This window comes from Pecten maximus, chromosome 7 (assembly GCF_902652985.1).
Source record: "Pecten maximus chromosome 7, xPecMax1.1, whole genome shotgun sequence".
Lineage (NCBI taxonomy): Eukaryota > Metazoa > Mollusca > Bivalvia > Pectinida > Pectinidae > Pecten > Pecten maximus.
The window spans coordinates 24359176-24376927 of NC_047021.1; the positions used below are offsets into that span (position 1 = coordinate 24359176).

General features: G+C 33.4%; 2 protein-coding genes across 2 annotated transcripts; both read right to left on the bottom strand.

The window, feature by feature from the left end:
• Positions 1-3615: 3615 nt before the first annotated feature.
• LOC117330328 lies at positions 3616-5351 on the bottom strand. The gene is made up of 3 exons (XM_033888533.1): positions 4926-5351; positions 4524-4736; positions 3616-3965 (listed from the first exon to the last, which is right to left on the bottom strand). Exons 1-3 carry the CDS (start codon positions 5149-5151, stop codon positions 3739-3741), a joined length of 666 nt encoding a protein of 221 aa, XP_033744424.1. The 5' UTR covers positions 5152-5351; the 3' UTR covers positions 3616-3738.
• A 5572-nt stretch (positions 5352-10923) lies between these two features.
• Positions 10924-12479, bottom strand: LOC117330327. The gene is made up of 3 exons (XM_033888532.1): positions 12119-12479; positions 11709-11921; positions 10924-11289 (listed from the first exon to the last, which is right to left on the bottom strand). Exons 1-3 carry the CDS (start codon positions 12342-12344, stop codon positions 11063-11065), a joined length of 666 nt encoding a protein of 221 aa, XP_033744423.1. The 5' UTR covers positions 12345-12479; the 3' UTR covers positions 10924-11062.
• Positions 12480-17752: the final 5273 nt, after the last annotated feature.

Consider the following 17752-nt stretch of genomic DNA (forward strand, 5'->3'; position numbering starts at 1 on the left):
TAAATGAAAAATAAATTTGCTTAAAAAGGCAAATGTTTACGTTGGATTATCATTCAGATACTATGAGCATTTTGAATATAAACACCCATCTCTCTTAACAAGGCTGATCAATCGGTTATGTTTAATACACATTTGGTTCTATTTCTTGTATCTTGTTGTTTAGGCCGTGATTCTTATCGTCCTAACTATCATTATATGTTACACTCACCACATTTCTTATTTGAATATATAGTGGATCCTGTCTAAACCGGATACCATCGCCACTACATAGTTAGGCCGATTTGTAGAGAACTTCAGATTATAGAGTGTTTTTTTTATCATTACATGTATAATAAATAGTTTTGCAATATATGTACAAAATTGGTAAAATGTTGAACATAGTTATGTCATTCCTTCGCTATCACATCATTATATTGTCAACCTAGACTTCTTCAATTAAGATATTGAATTGAAAACACCTTTGACTGTTTGTTACCTTTTATCAAATCATCCAGATGTTGTATATACCGATCATCATTCGAAAACGTTGCGCTTACGTCCAGATCATTTCATTTTCATTTCCTGCTTCGATAATTGACTCCTTATCTGTTTCCGTACCAACATCAACTGGTCGGACATTGTTTAGTTTTTTTTCATAAAAAAAAATCAATTTCGATTGAGAGTTGATATATGTAGACCTAGTGGCGGAAACATTTGTTACCATCCTCTATCTATTTCATCATCAGGATATTGCGCCATCGTGGGAACCTCCCGAGGCAATCTCACTTGCATAAAGCAGTTTGCATTCTCGATAGCCTCAATCAATTTTTTAATAAACTGATCCTTTAGTTTTTGTTTCACTATAAGTTCCAGCTTTTGTCGACCTCATCTAGTATTTTTTTCGAATGACTTTACATTCCAAACCATTCCAAGTCATTGAATATTTTTTTTGTACAAATTGAAACCATTTTGAAGAAAATACATCCAGTTTTTGCATAACATATATATTGTTATATAATCTACTTAATAATTTATCATCTTCTGTGATTGATTTGTGCCAAAATAAAATCATTCTACTTTCAATTATATTTCCTGATGGAAAGCGTCTTGATTCATTGTATAAAATAAGATTATAATTAAGTTTTATAAACCCCAGATGTAATGTATCTAGACAAGTCATATGTTTTGAATCCTAAAATATCTTATGCGTTTAACAATATCGGCGATATTTATGTATCAAGTACTTTAATTTGGATATTTATTTTCCTATATACATTGCACTTCAAATCAAGATTTCTGACCTTGAACCTCTATTCATTTTCTTTTACCCTGACCAAAGTGTCCGTTAGAGTGGAACAATAATCAAAGGAATGGATAAGAATTTACAATGTCAAAAATTCTTGCCCGTACAGCATAAATTTATGACAGTTTTTTCTTATCGATAAAATTAATTTCTTAAACTTGTTTATAGTAACTTCTAATTTCCATTCTTTACAGTACATGTATATCACTAGCTACATCTTATGCTTTCTGTAGGCCTTCGGGTAATTCTGGCAGCACAACAGTATCGTCGGTATATAACAAAATAAATAGCTTTGGGTACATTCTGTTGAAGTTTTGACTAAATTATCAATATTTTGTAGAAATTTTATATTAAACCTCGATATAAGCAATGAACTCTTAATCATTCAAATATATTGAAAAGAAAACTGACAATAAGTGGCCCCTTGTTTTAAACCGATATTACAGGAGAACAAATAGTTGGTTACAATTTTTATACAAGAGTTCATATTGATATTTTACCTCATACTACTTTTGAACATTTTGAAGTGGCACAGCCTTTCCTATATCCGGCTTGATTTCCACGTATGAGATTTATTTAATCGGTCAGCTGATTCAATCGATTATTTGATATAGATGTGAATAATTTCTGAAACATGATACTAAAGTTAAGGATAGTTATCGAGGTCGTTGATGTCTCCCTTGGTTTTGTATATTGGTTTAATTAGCCCCATGGTCCATGTCATATAAGTCGTATACAGTATTGAATAATTTAACTTATACATTAACTATTGAATGTTTTTGATATTCATTCAGGATTTAATTGTTTCCACACGTTTTATTGTTACTGGGATTTTGAATAGCCTTTCTTATCTATATCTCAGATATTGTACTATTTAGAACACGATCACAATAATTCCGTTAGATGTAGAAAACTGAAAATCGTCCGCTTCACTGCTGTCAGTATTAATATTTATTGTATATATCCTCTTTATATTTATTCACTTTAGTGTTTTACCCTCGTGCAATCTACATTATTCAAAATTTCATTTTTTGGGTCACTTTTGGACAGTTTTCATATTTTTCTCTCCATTTTGTCCTGAATGTGTTTTTCTTCGTATTACGATATAATTCGCCTTTTCTCTTCTGCCTTTTTCTATTCATTTTTTTTTTTTATTTCATAGTCATGTTTTGCAAATGAAACGTCTTTAGTTGCACACTCTTTTGAAAACCATCGTATATCTTTTGTTATATATAACAGATGGGATAACATGTTTTTAACACCAATACTCGTCAGTGATCTAATTCCCCACCTGATTTACCTGTTAACTTACATTATATTTTGCATTCAGCTTCTTGATAAGTATTTCTTTTGTTAATTTGATGTCTCAACTTACCGATTTTGAGTAATATCATTCTTTTATTTTGATCAAGCAAGCTTGGATGTTTCCTGAGCAATATTTGAAATATTGTTTGCAGTAGATGCTAAAATATAGGTTGTTTTTGCATAACTCAATATGAAATATACTGAATAGTGAACAAAACTATATCAACAGCTGATTCATGATTATATCATATATCTACATTCTCTTCTGCTATCCAAGTACACCAATGTCAATGATATAAAAATGGGCGAGTCTAGTGTGTCCGTCTGCAAATAGGCAATACGTGTTTTCACAGTTCGGTCATAGCTTCTAAATATGCTTCTTGTTCAACCAACCTGTTGTAACATCTATATATAAACACGCGTGTCTATAATGTAAAATAAGTCCTTACGTATGACAATGTAGATATTTTAATATACTTCATATATGTATCAATGTAAATTTGTACCGCGTGTCTTCTTAGATCGTGTTTAGCTCTGATTGGCCAAGTTTGCTGTAATGCCGGTATATGCCATTTCTATCTTTTCCGGTTCCGAATTGTTCCTGGTATCTCTAATATTTCAAAGTTACCAAAATGATAAAAGCATGATGTTATGTATTTATATTTTGCATTATAGACCTTGTCTGCACTTCCTTAAGTTATCTAATTCATTTCTAGATACCGATTAATCCAAAATAGATGAAACACCTATACCGATATAGCGCGATATCATCCATTGAACGTTGTATACTGTATATATTGTGTAATTATAATGAGTGTCGCTTGTACAGCCCTGATACACATTAGCCACATAGACAGGTCATTCAGACAATGGTAAGTCATTTACAATGTGATTATAATGTGTCATATAAAATAACATTCTAATACATGTCATGTCCAAATTGATTTATAATATAACCAGATACGATTTATATTAATAAACAAATCGTCCTTTTAAATGAAAAGAGAATAATAAATCAATCAAAAACTTTTATTACAAAATGTTTTCATAAGAAATATATATGTAATCTCAGAAGAATGAATATCATAGCGGAGATAATCAGTGGTGTAGAGCTTCACTGGAATACATCGATATAGTTCATCACAGTGGTTCTATACATCCACGCATCCTGCTGCTTCACGATCAAAGATCCGCTCCTTATTTCCCTGTGGACAAAGACCCTGGTAGATCACGCGCTCCCCTCGACAGACAACAAAATAAGGGGTCTGTTCCCTTCTGGGCCACACATTCAGTCCGTCCGGTCGTCCGGAACAGCTGGGATGACGGGCGCTACACGGCACACAATTAGGACCTTGGCACTGGTTAGCCGTATAATCACCTGTATTAAACAGTAAGGATAGGGATTAGTTGGAAAGAACCTGGAATGTCTTTAATCTACAAGTATAATTGTGTGATATTGCTAAAACTGTTTTCTCTTTATATACTATAATGCATCATTACGGAAACCATTGTAATAATACTCGTTACAATCAATGATTTAACTCCAGATGTTTTTGATATATACAAAAAGGATCTGTAATATTGATAATTAGCTACAAATACAGTTACAGAAATATGCATGTAATTGTAGACGATTCCTGTCGATATTTATCGGAATCAATATGTGACAAATCAGATTTTAAAATCCATTAATTTCATTTTTTTAGCATTGAACAGTTAACGCTGTTTCCTTCCATTGGTATTAACGAGCTAAATGATAGCTCTCAGTTTCCGACTTTGGGAAACATTTCTTTAGAATTAGACACTTTTATGACTTGTGTCCTGACCGGGGCTCGAACTTACGGCACGTAATCGCCAAGCTACAGATACCCGAAGCTTTTATTTCTACCGCACATTCATATATATATATTTCTTGACTTGAGTTTTCTGTACTTACATGGATCCTTGGGCTCGATCCTGTCTCCACATTTGACAGAGTCTGGGTAGGAACACAGCTTACTGTCCTCGTCGTACAGGAGTGGGTAGGGACACTCTTGTACTTCCGGTATAACGGACGTTCCAAGATCCCTCGGGACGGGACAGTGTATGTATTTGGCACAAGACTCCTTCAGGGAAGCATAGCACTGTGGAACAGTGTCTTTGATAGAGCCTACGGAAATATAAAGTTAACGTTTGAAAACATTATTTTAAAAGATATAAAAGACTATTTTCCAACTCAAACTATTTGCGGTAAACAGGTTGACCGTGATCTAGGTAAAGATGCTTGTTATTTTGGTAAAGTGTAGCATTCTGCCAATATTAAGATAAATGTATTTGCAGCTAAAACAGTTACACTTACATTTGTCCAGTTTGGATCCTTTCGGCACACACGCTTTGCTGTTGGGGTCTGTCACCATGTTTCTGGGACACGAGTATTTAGTTCTCTGTCCATTGTAACATAGATAGAACACGGAACAATCTGTCGGGTCTTCTTTCCACTCGACACCGGTGCTTCCGTCGCATTCCTTACTGCTTTCTAAAGCTGATACAACGGACAACGCAGATAACAGCATAAACACGTTCATTCTGAATGATGGTCGAATATTTCTTATCCAACATCTATCTTATGATACCGAATTAGCTTGTGTCTGATTTGTCGATCCATACATGCGCTATATATATATATTCTGAACATCCCACGAACGTGATGATGACGCCATTTTCAAATAAGTTGCTGATCCTCGTGTCGCCCACACTTTCCCACTTAACAAATATACATCGTACTTCTGCTGGTCATCACGATAACTCTGACGAAACATGAATGGATCGGTATTCCTGACTACCGAGGGAATGTAGGAATTTTGGGTATGTTAGTTGGCCACGCGAGGCGTTATATTAAGCCGAATCTGTCTGCTATAGAAATTAAACAAGTCATCCTCCCTTTGAAACTGCAAACATGGGTGGTCATTTCTTCATAATCTGTTCGTCATAGCACCACTCTTACGTCATTGATAGGTGAAGTTCGGTCAGAGTGTTACTGTAGACTTTGGACTCATTACATATCTACACCGCACAGAGATGTGTCCGAATGTTCGGTTACCTAAGAAAACATGGTTGTGGTATGCTGATATACTCTTGAAAAAAAATCCTTCTTTCCCTACAAGACCTGGAAGGCGAAACAGCTGCTTCAGTTTTAAATTCATTATTAGATATTACTTTATCTATTACTTAAATTTGAACATTAGACGCTATTTGCAGTTGTGTGCTTTGTACAGGGGGTTATTGCACCCTCCCATTGTGACATTATTTTCGAGCTAGTTTTAATTTCCTCCGTCGCCTCCTATACAGCAACACTTAAGGTGCTTAGTATACTGTTGTCCTTATAGTACGAAATAAATATAACAGAAATTAATTAATTAATTGTTTGATTTAATGCATCTACCTTTAATCTGTCTTTGCCTTGTCTTGCGTGAAATGAGTCATCAATATATGATACATGCACCGTTGCTATTTCTATATTATTAAAATTTTGATTTTTTTTCTTTTGATACCTTTTATAATTTCACATTAAGTACTTAGTAAGTCTGTTTCTTTTTGTTATATTTCTTTTCATCACCAGAAAAGAAAATAGTATAAACTTGTATTACATTTTTTCCAGTGAAATAAAATTTAAAAAAAAATCGATAACAGTGACATTTTCACTTGTGAAAAATATCACTTTTTGTGTTTTAACCAATCAAAACATTGCGTACAAACGACAATGGGAAAAATAAAAAGCGTATCCGGTATATTTTGCTCTTAAATGTAATAAACAGAATATCTAACATTATCTTCAGTAATACCAAATGTATTTCACTCATGTGGCTGCGCAATCGTGAAAAATATCAAAAAGTTTCTCTCACTATTTAAATATATTTGGTATTACTTAAGACACTGTCCTCTATATCCTCTATGTAGTATATATATGTAAATGTAAATGGTTGGATCGAGTTGAATATTCGACAATTTTTAACTGTTGCTATTACTTCAATACGCATATAGCAAAAATCCGTTTGTTCTGATCCAGTACTAATATTAGAACAATGAAATTGTACAATGTGAATACAGTATTGTTATGTGATATACTAATGGACCATACCGTTACTATTACCAATTATATCCTGCTGGAATTATATACACGAACTCTTATTCAAGCCCTTGTTAAGGTTTAAGTTAATTGTCCCGGAAATCCCATAGATCAACCCAATTTCATACGAAAAGAAAATCAAGTTACAGAATCATTTGTTTTATTTTGGTATGAACTGTACTTCCACTTTTATCAAAAAAAATGTTTAGATTCATTAATAAGACAAATTATTTAACCAATAAAGGTGTAAAACCATGCATATACATATTAGCCTTAGTTTACTTCTGTTCTCGAATGTTTGTGTAAAGTTTTCTTTACCAATCGAGTTACAAACCGAGCTCGAAATACATCATGACTACACGTAAATGTATTACTTTTAAAATTTACAATTAATTACTTTATTTACTACATCGTCAAGTGGATAGTTTAAAGTACATTGAATTGAATAGAGATGAACAGGTAAACCAACAATTTCTTTTACACGGAGTTTGATATTACAGTCTCCCAAACGTATGTCGTTCAATATTCCAGAAGCTCAGACAAGTTGCTGCCCTTTTATAGTAAACAAGAATAAAACAAACGTGGTCTCTGATTAACTGTTGCAAAATTTATGAAAAACTATTTGATGTTGCAGACTGTTAAAACAGATTTTTAACAATATAATATAATTGATGCTAACATGAAAGGTGTAAGAAAATTTATGTTTATTGTTTATGCTATTCCTTTGCTTTTTTAATTATTCTAAATATATTTAAATGAATTAAGCATCATACAAGTGAATTACTACTGCTGTTTTCTTATTTCGGCGAATTTCATTTCTGATAAATGTTATAAATATACTAGTGATAACTTTTTAAAAACAAAACCAGCATAGAAAAGTCAAGATTAAATATATAACTGAAATTCAAACCACGATAAAATCCAAGTTAAGGAGCTATAAGATAAACATTTCGTCCATGATTGACATGTTATTGTCGCATTTCGATTGTTTTCAGAAGAATGGGGACAAAATTTAGTCTTATCTTACTTTTTATATCAAACTTGGTTGATCGTTATAACAAGCTTAGGCTTTTTATGGGGAAATATCATTTCAGTTTGTAAATGAAAAATAAATTTGCTTAAAAAGGCAAATGTTTACGTTGGATTATCATTCAGATAATATGAACATTTTGAATATAAACCCCCATCTCTCTTAACAAGGCTTTTAAATCGGTTATTTTTAATACATATTTGGTTCTATTTCTTTTATCTTGTTTAGGCCGTGATTCTTATCGTCCTAACTATCATTATATGTTACACTCACCACATTTCTTATTTGAATATATAGCGGACCCTGTCTAAACCGGATACCATTGTCACTACATAGTTAGGCCGATTTGTAGAGAACTCCAGATTATAGAGAGACTGGTTTTTTTTATCATTACATGTATAATGAATAGTTTTGCAATATATGTACAAAATTGGTAAAATGTTAAACACAGTTACTGTAAATGTACTTATTTTAGCGCAGTCAAATTTTAGCGCAAACACAGAAAACTGTAAAATATGATTTATTAGCGCGGACGTGAATTAGCGCAGTCGTCCCGACTACGCTAAAAAAATCCAGAAAATATTTCAGTTCTAAAATTAGGCACCGACAAAACATGCAAGCACTGACAGACGACCCGTGTTCTAAAATTAGACAACGATTAAACATGCGACCACTGACAGATGTATGAATAGATCTAGACGACCCGTGTTCTACAGGTAAGTCACTAGTGAACTGTTTTCATTAAAATTACATGTGAGTTGTAGTTGTTATGTTATTTATTATCTTCCCAAAGCCGATTTCAGTATTCTGAATTGCACCATGTTGAAAAGATTCTTAGTGTCGGCTGTCAATTCCCCACCGCCATCGGCAACTTTACCAGACACCAGGGTTGTTAATTCTCTCCATAATAAATAATGAGATCGGGACGATGTTGGTAATAAAAGCTGAGTTTACAGAGAGCATTTTTTTGTGTGATTTGTAAACCGCTAAACAAACATTCTATCCAGCTATTGGGCTGTCCTACTACTTCAATAGGGCATACCATGTTTTACCTGGGTTGGAAATATTCCCCCTGTTTCAGTTTTAAATTCAAAATGTTAGCGCTGTACATGAATTAGCGCTCCACAAAGAGCGCGAAAAGCGCTAAAATTAAACTACCGCTAAAATAAGTACGTTTACAGTATGTCATTCCTTCGCTATCACATCATTATATTGTCAACCTAGACTTTTTCAATCAAGATATTGAATTGAAAACATCTTTGACTGTTTGTTACCTTTTATCAAATCCTCCAGATGTTGTATATACAGGTCATTATTCGAAAACGTCGCGCTTACGTCCAGACCATCTCATTTTCATTTCCTGCTTCGATAATTGACTCCTTATCTGTTTCCATACCAACGTCAACTGGTCGGACATTGTTTAGTTGCTTTTTTCATAAAAAAGAATCACTTTCGATTGAGAGTTGATATATGTAGACCTCATCTAGTATTTTTTTGGAATGACTTTACATTCCAAACCATTCCAAGTCATTGAATATTTTTTTGTACAAATTGAAACCATTTTGAAGAAAATACATTCAGTTTTTGCATAACAGATATATTGTTATATAATTTACTTAATAATTATCATCTTCTGTAATTGATTTGTGCCAAAATAAAAACATTCTACTTTTAATTATATTTCCTGATGGAAAGCGTCTTGATTCATTGTATATAATTAGATTATAATTAAGTTTTATAAACCCCAGATGTAATGTATCTAGACAAGTCATATGTTTTGAATCCTAAAATCTCTTATGCGTTTAACAATATCGGCGATATTTATGTATCAAGTACTTTAAACTGTTAATCAACAGATATTTGGATATTTATTTTCCTATATACATTGCACTTCAAATCAAGGTTTCTGACCTTGAACCTCTATTCATTTTCTTTTAGCCTTACCAAAGTGTCCTTTAGAGTGGAACAATAATCAAAGGAATGGATAAGAATTTACAATGTCAAAAATTCTTGCCCGTACAGCATAAATTTATGACAGTTTTTTTCTTATCGATAAAATGAATTTCTTAAACTTGTTGATAGTAACTTTTAATTTCCATTCTTTATAGTATATATCACTAGCTACATCTTATGCTTTCTGTAGGCCTTCGGTAATTCTGGCAGCACAACAGTATCGTCGGTATATAACAAAATAAATAGCATTGGGTACATTCTGTTGAAGTGTTGACTAAATTATCAATATGTTGTAGAAATTTTATGTTAAACCTCGATATCAGCTAGGAACTCTTAATCATTCAAACAGATTGAGAAGAAAACTGGCAATGAGTGGCACCTTGTTTTAAACCGATATTACAGGAGAAAAATTAGTTCGTTACAATTTTTATACAAGAGTTCGTATTGATATTTTACCTTATACTACTTTTGAACATTTTGCCGAAAGTACGACTCTCTGCACAGTATCAAAGGCTTTTTAAAGTCAATTAATGAACAACATAATTTCTGATTATATGATAAATTATTGATACTAATGTTCAATATTGTCTGAAGTGGCACAGCCTTTCCTATATCCGGCTTGATTTCCACGTATGAGATTTATTTAATCGGTCAGATGATTCAATCTATTATTTGATATAGATGTGAATAATTTCTGAAACATGATACTAAAGTTAAGGATAGGTATCGAGGTCGTTGATGTCTCCCTTGGTTTTGTATATTGATTTAATTAGCCCCATAGTCAATGTGATATAATACCAGTGTCGTATACAGTATTGAATAATATAACATATACTTGAACTATTGAATGTTTTTGATATTCATTAAGGATTCCATTGTTTCCACACGTTTATTGTTATAGGGATTTTGAATAGCCTTTCTTATCTATATCTCAGATATTGGACTATTAAGAACATGATCACAATATTTCCATTAGATGTAGAAAACTGAAAATCTTCCGCGTCACTGCTGTCAGTAATAAGATTTATTGTATATATCCTCTTTATATTTATTCACTTTAGTGTTTTTCCTCCTGCTATCTATATATTTTTTTTTCATTTTTTGGGTCACTTTTGGACAGTTTTCTTATTTCTCTCTCCATTTTAATAACATTCTAATACATGTCATGTCCAAATTGATTGATGACATTACTAAATATGATTCATATTATTAACAAATCATCCTTTTAAATAAAAAGAGAATAATAAATCAATCGAAAACTTTTATTACAAAATGTTTTGATAAGAAATATCATATGTAATCTCAGAAGAATAAATATCATGGTGGAGATAGTCAGTGTTGTAGAGCCTCACTGGAATACATCGATATACAGTTTATTACAATGGTTCTATATATCCACACATCCTGCTGCTTCAGGGTCGAAAATCCGCTCCTTATTTCCCTGTGGACACAGACCCTGGTAGATCACGCGCTCTCCTCGACAGGCAACAAAATAAGGAGTCTGTTCCCTTCCTGGCCACACATTCAGTCCGTCCGGTCGTCCGGAACAGCTGGGATGACGGGCGCTACACGGCACACAATTAGGACCTTGGCACTGGTTAGTCGTATAATCACCTGCATTAAACAGTAAGGATAGGGATTAGTTGGAAAGGAACATGGGATGTTTTTAATATACAGTAAAATCAATTATTTAACTCTAGATGATTTTAAGAAATGCACATAGGATCTCAAATATTGATGATTAGTTATACTAAACATTAAGGTATGCATCTTTAAAGACAATTACAGTAAAAAATGTGTTTGTAGAGGATTCCTAGCGATTTCCTTCTGTTGGTTGTAACTAGCTAAATGATGGCCCTCAGTTTGCGATTTTTGTTGTATTACATGAACTTATAATGAAATATGTTTAAAAATCAGCACGTAGTTGCGACCTATGACATATAATCCCCAAGCAAGAAATACCCCAAGCTTAAAACTGTGCACCAAATTCACGTCTCGATATATGTTTTGGCGTATAAGGGATTCATACTTACATGGATCCTTGGGTTCTATCCTGTCTCCACATTTAACAGAGTCATGGTAGGCACAAAGCTTACTGTCCTCGTCGTACAGGAGTGGGTAGGGACACTCTTGTACTTCCGGTATAACGGGCGTTCCAAGCTCCCTCGGGACGGGACAGTGTATGTATCTGGCACATGAATCCTTCAGAGCAGAATTACACTGTGGAACAGTGTCTTTGATAGAGCCTACGGAAATATAAAGCTTATGGTTTAAAGCACTATTCTAAAAAATACAAAAGACTGTTTCCAACTCAGGTTGACAGTGAGCTAGGTATTAATGCTTTGAACAATTAAATAACCGAATAATTATTATTTTGGTAATATAGCATTCTTTGATATTAATTGAAGATAAATATATTTGCACCCAAAACAGTTACACTTACATTTGTCCAGTTTGGATCCTTTCGGCACACACGCTTTGCTGTTGGGGTCTGTCACCATGTTTCTTGGGCACGAGTATTTAGTTCTCTGTCCATTGTAACACAGATAGAACACGGAACAATCTGTTGGGTCTTCTTTCCACTCGACACCGGTGCTGCCGTCACACTCCTTACTGATTTCTAAAGCTGATACAACGGACAAAACTGATAACAGCGCAAAGATGTTCATTATGAATGATGGTAGAATTCTCCTGGTCCAGCAGATATCTTATGATACTGAATTAGCTTGTGTCTGATTTGTCGATCCATATATGCCTTATATATATATTCTAAACTTCCTACGAACGTGATGATGACGCTATTTTGAATAATTTGCTGACCTCATGTCGACCACACTTCCCACTTAACAAATAGTTATAGTATTCTGACGAAACATGAATGGATCGGTATGCCCGACTACCGCCGGATGGCAGGAATTTCGGGTATGTTAGATGGGCACGCGAGGCGTTATATCAAGACCATTCTGTCTGCTATAGAAACTAAACAAATTCTCCTCCCTTCAAACCACAAACATGGGTGGTCATTTCTTCATAATGTATTTGTCATAGTACCACACATACGTCATACATGGGTGAAATTAGGCCAGACATTTATGGTTGAATTTGGTTTTTGACTCAATACTTCACAGAGATCGGGTACATAAGAAGAAATTAAAAAAAACACTTCTGTTTGATTATTGATTATTATTAGTATAAGGGATCACTGTATTTAGTCATCAAATTTAAATGCATTCTCCTTTTTATACAAGTGGTTGTTGCACCCCATCCAGATCTTGATATTTCTTTAGACGTGTCTTTGTTTTTGTTATTTCCTCTGCCTCCTCCTTTGTATCAACACCGTAGTCCAGTAGTACACTGACGATTCTAAGAAGGACGAAACAGTTGTACCATGCATGTAACGCTTAGTGCTTATTTAAAGTTAATATCTTTAATGTCTTTCGTAAAAACCTCAGAGGCATTTGATGATGAGACAAGTAAGGGTTCTATATTTACACTGTAAGATTAGAAAGGGATCAGAGCCGGTTACAGAGAAGACTAGGCATAATGACGCGTATATTAGACGTCAGTGAATAATATTGATAGTTTGACTGCTTATGAACATACCATGGAATGGAACCAAATTACGTCATGGAGTATTACTTCTTTGTCTCATGATTATTGCAATGATTTAACTATCTTCGTATATATAAGAGCATGAATGCTTGGCTCGGCCATCGCGCAACAATGTGACAAGGGGCCATTATAATCATGCTAAAGTTCCAAACCTAATATACAGTATATGTACTGCCGAAGCAGAATTATAAAACAATAACTCAACATAATTTTATGACGCATTGACAGGGTACTAAGTCGCCTCGCATGTCGTCCTGTGAATAGCGGCTACATTTTCGAAATCAATATAACAACGAAAAGTTGTAGGATGGAAATGCAAATACCACAGATTGTCGAAAGCAGCCATCATATCGATTTGATTACTTCACTTGTTCATTGCTACATGCCTAATGATAAAATTCCTATTAATATATTTATACGTTATGCACTTAATATGTTTGTTTTTACTGGTTATCATGTCTACATATCGCTAAATAAAGTAATAACTGAAGTACTCATTTGTATCTTGTTTTTTTATATACATAAAATAGTATTAATGTTTAAGCTGCTGTCAATTTTTATTGTTATTTGTCTTATAAAGACATTCGACAAATGAAGTTTCATTTGAGAATTAAATCAAGTCCATCCGAATCGCTATTAAACAAAATTATTATCTTTGTTATGGTGTATATTTCCTACAGCAGACAAGTAAAACAATAAAACAATTAAACAATCAAAAGTGTCTACAGATGTATATTACTAATTGTTTTCTAGATTTCGTTCACCAATGAGCTAATTTATCTTTTACCTGTAATTTGTTAATACAGGCTTCCAAATATATATCATTTAATATTTCAGAAGGTAAGACAAGTTGCTCCCCTTTTTATGATAAGCGACGAATATATATGACTAAATACTGGTATAATGTTTTACGGAGGGAAACCTTGACCCTGATTCTCCTGTTGAGAAATTGATGAAAACATTTCTCGTAGATTTTTTAAACAAGGTTTTTGTCAACACTAAAATACATATTGAAATAAAGGGCGAAAAAAGTAATTTATATTGTGAATCATAGTTAGTCAATTAAGCGAAAGTGAATCAATAATCCTATCACATTTGTTTTGTTTTCTCTTACAATTACTGCGAACAGCGTTGCAAATATATTTCTGAAAGCATGTATTGTTAACAGATCCAGCATTGTTTTAAAACAACTAAGATTAATAATGTTTTGCATTGTCGTAAATAATGACAATGACCAGTATTGTTAACAGATCCAGCATTGTTTTAAAACAACTAAGATTAATATTTTTTTGCATTGTCGTAAATAATGACAATGACCAAGTTTATACATTTTTTTGTATGCCGCCTGAAATCACATAATCGTACTTTCTTGACATATTTTTGTTGAATTTAGACTATTTGCTCAATAGTTGAGATTGACACAGCCACTGAAGCCCGATAACATTTTATATCAAGTTGGATGTATACGAAAGATTATTGACATAAACAACAAATATAACAGTGACAAGTTCACGATTATTCATTACGTGCGATTTTTAATATGAAAAACTATCTTTTCAGTTTTAATTCCTTTGAATAGGAATATGCTTCAGAATATAATCATCTACCTGACCTTTTTTCGATATTGATAACTACGAAAAATATTGAATTACGGGGACATTAATCTTCCCATCCAGATTTTGATTTTTTTTCTCTCGAAAATTTGGAGTCTCCTCATATCACTGGTGAGACCTAGAAGCACGAAATATGTGTATGAGGCAGTTTTATACATTTTCGGTTCTACTATTACTCTCATTTTTGCACTGAAAAGTTTGTGCAATGCTAGTATATAAAATAGGGTGTATTTTTTACATTAGAGAACCACTCAGATATTGTGACCATTTTGAATAAAGAAAAGAAGGAAAAGAAATAGCAAATGGCTATTTTCGGATTTTATCAAATAGTCAAGGTCAAGGTCACACGGTTACAGGTCGAGGCCAACCTTATACATTTTTACCGATGGACAATTGCTTACCCCATATGACATTATGAAGCATAATCGGTCTCATTTAAACAAGGAATAAGCTGATCATAAGTCAACGTCACTGGGCCAAATGTCCAGGTGAAATTTGGTATGCTTTCACTGCTGAACATTTTGTAATGGCTTCCTGGTTTGTTATGGCTTCTTGATGATTGTGGGAGATATGTAGTCACACGACGGGCCCTTGCTGACCTGTTAGTGTTCCAGAACTAACATTGATCTGCATTCAAGAATACATTGCCAAAATGTATGTTATTTATAGAAGAACCCTCATCCATCAGTATACTGTAAACGTATATATTTTAGCGGTAATATTATTTTAGCGATTTTCGCGCTGGAAGTAAAACGCTAAATTATGATCTCTCTAAATATCTCTACAATGTATGACAAGCATTGTCAGTGCACGAATTCATCATTCCGTTAATCGGTTTTAATTTGATTTTACGCCAAATTCGAGTGTGCCTTAATAAGTACGTTTACATCAAATATCAGATATCAGGTGACTGATAACGCCCATTGGGACTCATAATTAAGTATGAGGCTTTGTAGTATCTTCTTTCAACCACACCTTTGCGTTTTGCGGCTGAATCAGAAGCACTTTAGGTTTAGCTTTTAAGAAATGCAATATATTTTTTTCAATAAAAAAAAATCGAACTACATATTAGATATATATAATATATATTGCATTATAAAGCGTTCTTGTCGTAAGAGAGTAACAATGTCCTCTACATACTATAAATCGACATACTATAAAAACGATATTGTAACAATTCCACTTTTAGAACTATTGTACAGAGTCTTTACACTTAATGCTGTTATAAAAAATCTAATGTTGGAGAGAAGATGGAATAACGGCTTGGTGGAACAACTACACTGACATGACTTGGAATGAAATGTATATGAATCCCTATTTGTGATTTTTTGGCAAGCCTTGGATGGAATTCTGTAAATAAAGTTTCTGTGAATTTTGGTATACTTATTTAGATTCTTCTAGTGTTTTTATCAAGCAAGCTTAATCACTTTCCAAGCAGTAATTGAAATAGTGTTTGCAGGAAAATATAATATGCAAGTTACTTATGTCTGTAATAAACACGGAATAAGTATATAACACACATGTATTTACAGTTATCTCCAGTAAAGTTCGAAAGTCCCAAAAGTCCTTTGTGAAACATAGTAGTAGAGATCAACTAGCCTAAATCAACCTGCTAATTTTGAATATGAATTCAGTCTGAATAACTATAATAATGTTCGATATTCAGCCGCCCATTATGTTTCTAATGAGTAATTTGTGACATGTAAGAATACTACAAATCTAACAGAATGTGTCCCATGTCGTTTCAAATTATTTTGCAGATTTTTTTTATATTATCAACAGGAAATTCGGCGGTGATGTCTCAATAAAAGTCAAGCGTTCATGAATTTAATTTATTAAAAACAATAAATATATAAATGTAAGAAGTTAATTTTACACATTTGCATGTATTATTGAAATTATATGTATACAGGCCCATACCTAACCATGACAGTAACTAGTCTACAGATAGTGAGTGGACACATGTGCACAACATGTACGTGGCGCAACACAGGTGGCTATTTTTGGCTGTCATCTGAACACTGTGCTGATATAACATTAGGAGTCAGTCAGTGCCCGATAATTCATCTAAACCAATCAGCATCAATACGTCCTTGTACGAACCAATAACATTAGTTATGTGCCTGTATGTACCTATATACATATATAGTTTTTAACGGTTTAATGGTTATTTTGCCTGGTTTTTTTTTGTATCCCATTATGTTGCTACATATTAACAATAGTCATTGCACTTTATATTAGTATGATGTAACAGGAACGCCGATTCATTGATTTCCTCCAGGTAACTTCTCAAACACAACAGACAGAATTCTTTAAGTTCAAGTCGGTCAATTTATTAGCGAGGAGCATCTATACATTTGTACAACATTATATGGCCTTCCTCTTAATCTCACTCTCTCTCTAAGTCACTAGTGTAGTGGGAGATTGCTCGCGATAGCCCTACAGTGGCATACTATTAGAATATCGGACACGCCGGCTGGTCAGATGTACCACCTCAGTATATTATTAGTAAATGGGAGATAACCCATGAAATATTACATGTAAATAAAGTTGTTATACTGAAAACTTTACCATCATTTAGAGATACAATTTAGTCTTAAGTTAACTAAGTGTAGAATATAAAAAGATATTCCATAAAATCCCAAGCCATCTTGTATGGCTATATAGGTATAAGTACCTTGCAAGAATGATGCTAGTGCTGTCGCTGGCTGAGCAGATCTGAGAGAGCCAGTCGAAATTCCGCGCCTTTATAAACTTTTGCAGCGACCACGTGATCGAATCTGACCAATCAGCGCTTGTCCGGCGCCGGACCATAATCTCGTCACCGGACAATAAAATCAATGTTTTAATAA

Excerpts from the sequence above, each read along its gene's own strand:
- LOC117330327 (XM_033888532.1), bottom strand. The coding sequence starts at position 12,344 with ATGAACATCTTTGCGCTGTTATCAGTTTTGTCCGTTGTATCAGCTTTA. Across the intron at positions 11,922-12,118 it reads AGGATCCAAACTGGACAAAT|GCTCTATCAAAGACACTGTT; the intron begins GTAAGTGTAACT and ends ATATTTCCGTAG. Across the intron at positions 11,290-11,708 it reads GATAGAACCCAAGGATCCAT|GTGATTATACGACTAACCAG; the intron begins GTAAGTATGAAT and ends TGTTTAATGCAG.
- LOC117330328 (XM_033888533.1), bottom strand. The coding sequence starts at position 5,151 with ATGAACGTGTTTATGCTGTTATCTGCGTTGTCCGTTGTATCAGCTTTA. Across the intron at positions 4,737-4,925 it reads AGGATCCAAACTGGACAAAT|GCTCTATCAAAGACACTGTT; the intron begins GTAAGTGTAACT and ends ATATTTCCGTAG. Across the intron at positions 3,966-4,523 it reads GATCGAGCCCAAGGATCCAT|GTGATTATACGGCTAACCAG; the intron begins GTAAGTACAGAA and ends TGTTTAATACAG.